This window comes from Atta colombica, unplaced genomic scaffold (assembly GCF_001594045.1).
Source record: "Atta colombica isolate Treedump-2 unplaced genomic scaffold, Acol1.0 scaffold203, whole genome shotgun sequence".
Lineage (NCBI taxonomy): Eukaryota > Metazoa > Arthropoda > Insecta > Hymenoptera > Formicidae > Atta > Atta colombica.
This window is the reverse complement of record NW_017259298.1, coordinates 649000-657805: the sequence shown is the minus strand read 5'-3', so window position 1 is coordinate 657805 and position 8806 is coordinate 649000. Positions and strand designations below refer to the sequence as shown.

At 30.6% G+C, this 8806-nt stretch overlaps 1 protein-coding gene across 2 annotated transcripts in view; it reads right to left on the bottom strand.

The window, feature by feature from the left end:
* Positions 1–875: 875 nt before the first annotated feature.
* The window catches only part of LOC108687269 (fatty acid synthase-like), a 30959-nt gene continuing 23028 nt past the window's right edge, over positions 876–8806 (bottom strand). The window contains exons 10-19 of one of the 2 annotated variants that reach the window (XM_018192957.1): positions 6990–7291; positions 6341–6757; positions 5225–6243; positions 4443–4687; positions 3676–4369; positions 2741–3566; positions 2159–2622; positions 1798–2061; positions 1407–1661; positions 876–1322 (exon numbers count right to left, since the gene is read on the bottom strand). In XM_018192957.1, coding sequence (XP_018048446.1) covers positions 1218–1322; positions 1407–1661; positions 1798–2061; positions 2159–2622; positions 2741–3566; positions 3676–4369; positions 4443–4687; positions 5225–6243; positions 6341–6757; positions 6990–7291 — 4591 coding nt within the window. In that variant the 3' untranslated portion in view covers positions 876–1217. The remainder of the gene's footprint in view (positions 1323–1406; positions 1662–1797; positions 2062–2158; positions 2623–2740; positions 3567–3675; positions 4370–4442; positions 4688–5224; positions 6244–6340; positions 6758–6989; positions 7292–8806) is intronic. The other variant, XM_018192956.1, reaches the window with a different exon arrangement.

The following is an 8806-nucleotide window of genomic DNA, read 5'->3' as shown; positions in this document are numbered from 1 at the left end:
TTCAAAAAACGAGATCGAGGAATCGTTTAAGACGCTAGGAAATTATTTCTATGTTGGATCAGTCTAGAAAAACGTTTCTTTTCAGTAATTATTTATTTTTCATTAATTATTATCAGTAATTTTTTTGCTATTTATAAAATTTACATGGAGGACAGGGTTTTCAAATAACATTTACTACAATAAAAAATTTCTTTATAACATTACTGGTTATTATATAAGTAATTTATTATATAAGTAATTAATTTAGTTACACCAACAATAAAAACCACTAATTACACCAACAATACAAATATTTTCTCTAATATTACAAACATCTTCTATCAGCTCAAATTATAATAAGAAAAGTGAAATTTTAATGATTATAGATTAGCTAATATAAATTAAGTTTATATTTTTAAAATTTTCTATACTTTAGATTTCTATATTTTGGATAAGACGTACAACCAGTGCAGTACTAATTATTAGGTGTGGGAAAAAGTTCGTGGCATTTTTTTAATGCCATCTACGGGAAAAACGCCACGAACTTTTTCCCACACCTAATATTTATTATTTATTAAATCGCATGCAGACTACTGGACTTGCGTTCCGAAACAGTATTCGTATATACTACGTATCATCGCCTATTTTTATTATTTACTTTATATTGAAAAAGGAAGAAAGCTATTTGTAAAAGAATTGATAATAAACGTTCACATTGTTTATGGTAAACAAATTATGTCTATTAGTTTATTAATTTTTCTTACAAACTAACTTCTTGGAACTATTAATAATTCTCTAATTGTATAATTGTAAGAAAAATGAAAAAATTAATAAATTGAAAAATCTCATAAACATAATTTATTTACCATAAACAAAAACGTTTATTATCAGTTCTTTTGTAAGCTTCCTTCCTTGTTCAATATAAAGTGAATAATAAAGAACATGTGATATTTGAGTGCAGTTTCAGAACGCAAACTTATTAGTCTGCATGCAATTTAATGAATTAAATAACAGTATAGCGTATGATGATATGTATGCCTTATCAAAATTTGCGAAATCTGAAGTATACGAAATATCACAAATATGAATTTAAATTTATATTAGCTGATCTATAAGAATAACCCAAATTTCACTTTTTTTATTATAATTTGAGCTGATAGAAGATATTTGTAACATCTTTTGTGCTAATTGCAATCTATTTATCAAATATTGATTAAAATGACTTAAAAATTAAAACATCAAATTGTAAATTCTCCGTTAATTATAGCCGCCACTTTTTTATTTTTCAGGATTGTCATATGATTATCTTCAATATAATGTACTTTTACTTCACCTTGAGTTATCTTAAATAATTACATACGTCATTAAGAAAAACTTTTGTTAAATTTGATTTATTCAGTACAAACTATAATAAATTTTTTTAATACCTTGTGCAAATCATAATCCTTTTCGATCTTCATTGGTATAAACGAAGATGTACATTTTATTAATGTTATGGGAGACTTAATAGGCAGCAAAGTAGAAAGATCATAATTTCGGATAATGGATAAATGTTTGTACAGCGTAGTACATAATATCTTTAAATTTGAAAGTGAAAAATATGTACATATCTCTGAGAATCGTTTAGCGAAAATATTAAATCTTTTATCCCAACTCTCACATTTCTCCAATTCCATTAAAATCTACGAAAATATAAAAATTTTTATTTTTGTATACAAGACTGTAAAAGAATTGATTCACATAAAGAAATCGAAAAATAATATAAGTATATACCGTAAATTAGTTTCAATGTAAGTTCAAAACAAAAGTTGCACATACCTTTTGAGAACTTCCTGGTAAATAGTTTTCCAGAATATTAATTAATAAGTAAACCTGAAAATGTGCATCATCTGCAAAATCTGATTCTTTAGTTTGTTGGAGAAAGCTTGTTTGTAAAAGCTCAGGAGTACCATCGATAAAGACAAGTTGGCCCTTAAAATTCATATCTTCTAATTTTCTTGTTACTTCAATTGCAATAAAAGATCCGAAGGAATACCCTACTATTATAAAATCTTTTCCATTCGTTAGCTTCGAAAGTATGTGCTGTAAAAATACCCAAAGTATTCGATGAAATTTATATCTTTTAAATGCAAACAATACTTTATCAATATAAAATGAAATTATTAATACGATTGCATACATTTGTGAAACGATTAGCAGTCTCCATTATTATGTTTGTATAATTTATATCGTTTGTGTAATAATGCAAAACTGATGTTGAAAATTTAATATATGGTATTATGTTTTTAAATACAGTACCACATCCGTCAATACCCGAAATAAGAAGTACTTCAGTCGTAGTGTTCTGTTCGTTAGCCAAAAATTCAATTGGGAAAACAAACTCTTCATCTTTTAATATAAGACCAATAAATAATTGTTTAAAGTTTGGCTTCTTTTTGTTCCATTCTTTCTTTTCATTATTATCATTGATTGAAAGAGACATCTTAATAAGTGTTGCAAAAGTGAGATTTCGCATCTCTTGTGGTGCGATAAGTATATCAAATTCTTGTTCCAGAATTTGCTTGATTTCTACAGTCATCATAGAGTCCATTCCAAGTTCGGCCAGAGTTGAATTTGGACTTACAAACTTCATGTTACTTATGTCTACAATGTAGAATGTAAAATTATTATGATCTATAGTATAATGCTTTTTTATAAATTGGACTAACAAACAAATATGATAAGTATTTGCGAAAGAATAAATCTTCATAGGAGAACCTACTTAAAATATCAGCAACTGTTTCTACCAGACTTCTTTGAGCTTTCATTTTTTTTTCAGCTACAACCATGCTGCTCACAATGGGTCGACTTTGAAGTAGAAACTCATCAAGCTTGTCGAGACAGTAGGAAATCTTTTGCTGTAGAGTGCCTCCGATGACTAATTCCTTATCCTCCTCCTGCATGTCAGCGACAAGACCTACGTCACCCACAGCTCCCCACTGAATCGCCAATCCTGGTAATCCTTCCTCTGCTCTCTTCTCGCAAATTCTTTCCATGATGGAGTTAGCCATGCCATAATTAGTTTGCCCAGCATTTCCTCTGCCGCAGGAAACGGAAGAGAATACCACAAAATGCCGCAAGTTAAGACAGATTTTCCTCGAAAGTTTATCCAGCATTTGCGTTGCACGAGCCTTCGATTGGAAGGACTCTGCAAATGTTTCTGCAGTTTGGTTTTTGAAGATGCCATCCCTCAGTACCACACCCAGATTGAATATAGCGTCCACCGGAGCTTCTTTTTCTGCAGTCCTTAAAAGATATTCGCAACCTTTGAGATCAGCAACATCGATATTCTTGATGATTAGAACGTTTACGCCATATGATTTCCATAGTCGAACTTTCATGCGTTGATAACCGTTTTTTATTCCAGTTCTTGAAACCAGAACGATGTTTTTGGCACCACGAAATATAAGCCAGTCTGTTAATTCTAAACCAAATCCGCCCAGACCTCCTAGTATTATGTAACTCCTATCTTTGAGACAATAATAGCGACGATATGCGAGAATGTGCTTATCTAAAGGTTCATTCTTCTCATGAATATTTATAATTATCTATAAAAATAATCATATTTCAAAAATGCATGTTATACATATCAATAGGATGTTATACATATCAATACGGCTTTAATTACGAATAAACTCTTCTGTTATTATTCAGTACCTTTCCTATGTGTTTCCCACTGGCCATAAACCTGAAAGCTTCTTCAATATCAGTTTTTGGAAAAATGTTTGCTTGAATTGGTTTGATTGTTCCATTTTTTAAACCATCGCTTATCATTTTGAACATTAGAGACTTATATTTGAGATTATTAACAAACATAGAATCCAGCATAACTCCATGAAAGCTAATGCCTTTATTAAACTCAGATATATTCAGGGAATTATTAGATACAAGATCAAATTTTCCAATTTCTAAGAATCGACCATTTTGAGCTAAACATCGAACAGACGCGATTAATTTTTCTTCCGCCAATGAATTTAACACAATGTCGACTCCGCGACCTTTCGTCTGCTGCATTATCATTTGTTCAAAACTTGTATCTCGAGAATTTCCAATATGATCATCCAAAATAGTCGGAAATACTTTTCTAATAAAATCCCGTTTATCACTCGTGCCTACGGTAGTAAATACTTCGCATCCTTCTTTAAGAGCGAGATGAATAGCTGCTTGTCCAATGCCTCCAGTACCAGAATGTATAAGTACTTTATTACCTTTTTTTATTTTTCCAAAAATGTAAAAGGCGAAATAAACCGTGCTGTAAACTATCGGGATCGTTACTGCCTCTTCAAATGTCCATGCATCGGGTATCTTCCAACAAAGACTTTCATCCTTCATAATGACGTTTGCTATGCAACTGTGAAAGTATAGCTTTTATTTAGTGTCCATTTTTATTACACATCACAATAATTTCTTGTAGCATTACTTACTCAGTTTCACGAATTCCCATTATACGTTGTCCGTTAGCATCGAAACCTACGAATTCCATTCCAAAAGAATCATACTGAAATAATCGTCCTTTTAAAAGCGTATTTGGAAATGTCACTTTACCAGTGGCGAACATTACATCTTTAAAATTCAAAGATGAGTAAACAACGTGCACTAAATCCTCATGACGAGACACAATAGATAAATTATTTTCTATCCAACAGAATGTACTTAAGTTTCCTCGAACCTGTGAAAATAAAATTTTTGTAATATGGTACAACGTATATAGAATAGAATTCTAAAAGGAAGCTTCGTGATAACATTCAATATTTGAATGACATATTATTAAATTGTTGATTTTTATCATATAAATGTTCTACAAATAAGTACGTAGATTCATAATGTTATAATATCTTATATATTGCCGCAAAATTACAATTCTTTTCTGTACAGTTATCTCAGTTAATAATTAAACTTGAACATTAACATTAAAATCATAATTATTATCATTACTTCTTTGTTGCAGTCTCTTTTCCTTTCTGCTTCTTTTTCTATTAATTTTTTTATTCAGTTTTTTATCAGGACATTGTCCTGGAATTTTTCGAATCGGATATCCGGAAATTATCGGATATCCGATTCGAAAAATTGCCTTCTCGCATATCCGGATGTCGGATATCCAATGTATATTTTTTTCGATATTTGATATCCGATAATTTTACGATTCAGTACATTCCTATTATAATAGTAATTATCAATTATACGTTTTGAAAAAATTTGCATGTACCGTTTGGCAGACATAGGCGGTTTGTACAAGTTTCGGTTCCGGTTGTGGTAATTTTAAATGTCTGTACGATCCCCAGGTTTTATCAGATCGCAATACATTAATAGTCATATCTTTCTGCAATTGCTCTAAGTAGAAGGGATCTTGAAGAGAAAATTTAGGAGCTTTCTCATCTTGAATGAGAACACCTCTAACATATTCTCCGCCTGGCTCTTTTCTCAAGCAATTAATAAAACCCAATAAACCGCACTCAAAATTTTTCTCTCCCACAATTATAATTCTATTATTCTTGTCATCAAGATTGTTTTCGTCATTCAAAAGTGACTTTAGATTCTCTAGCCAATTAAAGTTATCATTACTTATGTAAACAACAGTTCTTTCTCTTATTAAAACTTTTTTTTTCAGAAGCACAACTAGCTCTTTATCAATGCGTTTTTCAAGTATAATATTTAATTCGTATTGTTGCAAATGTTTTTTATAATCAGTTAAGTCGCACTTCTCACGAGTCAACAGATAACCACCATCTCTCAAAAATGGCAACAGTTGTTCTAAAGATGCGAGTTTGGTCAAAAGATTGAATCCAGCAGCAATTAAAACTTTGTCTTTCACAGATGATTTTTCAAAATTTTTGATTGAGAAGTTTTGCGGTAAATTTTCTGGCTTGAAACGATTTGATGATGTTAACAGAGTGACATTCATTTGTATCAGTGGCAAATCACCAAATGCCTCAAGTAGCAACAAAGACGAGAGATGTTCTAATTCAACATCATCGACATCTTCCACTAGTTCAACGGCTTCCACTTTGATAATTTGATGATCTTCCAATACGAGTTGAGCCGATAACCGAATTGCTTCGTTCAAGGAAACCTTAGCGCGATCACAATGAGCTACAAATGTATGTTCCTCGATTACAGCATCTTGGGCTAATTTCCGGCGAGAGATCTGAGTAGCTTTTAGACCTCGAATCTCTATTCCACCAGCTTTTATCACGTCTATCTCTTTATATACTTGTACCTGTAATACTATAATATGATAAATAAAATAATACGCCTCATATTATGGAGATTTTTTTTTACATAATATTTACGAATTGAACTTTTAATAATGAAAATCAATTACGTTCTTCCATGTCTGTTGTAATTTCTGCATTATTTACGCTTTCCTGTAGCTTCGAAGCATGAAGCTTTGGATTGATCACTAATTTTTGGATACTCGTAGGAACATGCAATTCCCTAGTGTCATATCTGATAATTATCAATTGTAACATAGTATCCATAAAAGATTCCCAATTATTTTTCCAAATGACATGTCCTTGGGTTCCCGAAATAGAGGCACTCTTTAATCCACGAAAAAAGCCCTTGTATTGATATCCACGCAATTTCAACTCTTTGTAGATATCTCGTGCAGTCATATTTTCATCTTCACTATTTGCTGATAATAGATCTGTCGGAACCATTTCTTGTTCTGGATTCAATGTCTCATATACTGTACCTGTTACGACAATGCTGTCTCCTTCAGTTATTTCAAACTTTCCATCTGTAATATTCATATTTATTTGATTATATTGTATTTTTATCATCATATTATATTAACTGTGATCGATATTCACTAATCTATCGGATCAAGATATTTTTTTCAATTGCCTTGCAAAGAATTATATTATAATAAATGTTTAAATAATAATTTAAGGTACAATGAACCTGCGAATACTGCTATGAAAATTTCGGAGAAAATTCACTTAAATTAAAACAATTAATTCCGTAAATACCTGTCTGTATTGCAATGTATAGTTCCACAACATCCTTTTTCAACAAATTAGTAGCACGAATAAATTTTACATCTCGGAAAACTATTGGTATCGCTGTGAATATTGTCCCTTTCATCAAGCTAATAGTTTTCCAAACGAGTCCCAAATAACTTGTCGCAGGTAGCAAAATTTTCCCATCAACTACATGACCGGTCATATATTCATATTCTTCATTGTCGAGTCGAATGTTGATGGATCTCCCTCTTGATTTTATAGAAGTTACATTTTCTTTCGTTATAAACCAATTTGCAGAATGATCCCATCTAATTTATTATAATTCACGTTTATATATGAATAATTATACGTATACGCATATATATATATATAATATTACAATCTTAGAACATACATATTGGAAGAGCCAGTCGTAGGTGACTGTCGATGGCACCAACATCTATCTATCTTTATCTGAATGCTTCACTGTAATGCGCATACATCGATTATGAATATCCATAGGTACATACGTTCAAATTTCAAAGTTCGCAAAATGAAAGCATATAGAATTATTAAAAAATGGGATGTTATTGCGTTATATGTCTCAAAATATCAACGAACTAAAATATCTCTTCATACATAAGTATAGCCTTACTTCGTAGATAATTTTAAGTCAAGCTCTACATATTGAATTAATTTAAATTAATAAAAAAATATATAAAAAATATAAAATGTATGTATATTTTAAGTGTATAATTATAATCAACAACGACGAAAATTTGATAGCTGGGAACATTTCTTTTCCATCATTTTCAAATTTCAAATAACATAACTATTCTACATTTTTTTCAAGTCCGAATTACGCAGTATCATTACAACAAGCATTCAGACAAGAACAGGGAAATATTGGAGACACTTTTATTACATTGGTTAATATGGTATGGCCCTTCCAGTATGTTCTAAGATTACAACTATAATATATATATAAGATAGTTGGCTTAGAAATCGTTAGGGAATTAGTAATCGCCGAGATCACGTTCATCACGATCATTAAAGATGTATTTTAGTGTTTTCTGTCGATCTTGCTGATATTTTTATTGGTTCCAAGGAAGTATTTACAATATTGTGTTACATTATGAAACTTGTATATATATAAATTCACTATTGATTAAATCAAATATGTGCAGTAACCGAGCCTGCATGATTTCGTTCAAATGCTTCATTATGAAGTTAAGAGATATTATTTGATATCTCGTATGATTTTGGAATATTGGCAACTTGAGATAAATTGAGCTTCGAGTTATAAAGCTTCGAGATCGCAGTTTTACATACACCATCAAATTATTTCATACAAATTTCATAGGTTTTTTTACGTGACAAGCTCTGATTCAGTTTTCGAAGCACGTAGTCGTTCGAATAATCGCCATATTTGACGATTACTAGGATTAAATGGGCTGAAAAAAATTCTTGTAAATCGAATAATAATGTATCCAAAATCCAAATAAAAAAATTAGATCCGTAATTGTTATTATCTAGACATTCTATGAACCAGTAATCGGCATAGTCGAATTAATAAATAGATATGCAAGCAAATAAAGAATGTTGATCAGTGGATCATTTCTGTTTCGATAACTGACATATCTAGAACAAAAATCGGTACTATTCGAATGAAAACTAATTTTACAATTCTTTTCTGTTGAAACAGCTATTAATATTTATTGAAAATTTATAATAATGATAATTCTAAAAAAAAATATATAAAAAATTATAAAAACGTTACATCCGTGGAAAGTTAGCTTCTGCTTAGTTTAAATAAAATAATATCCCAAAAAAACGGAGTTCAA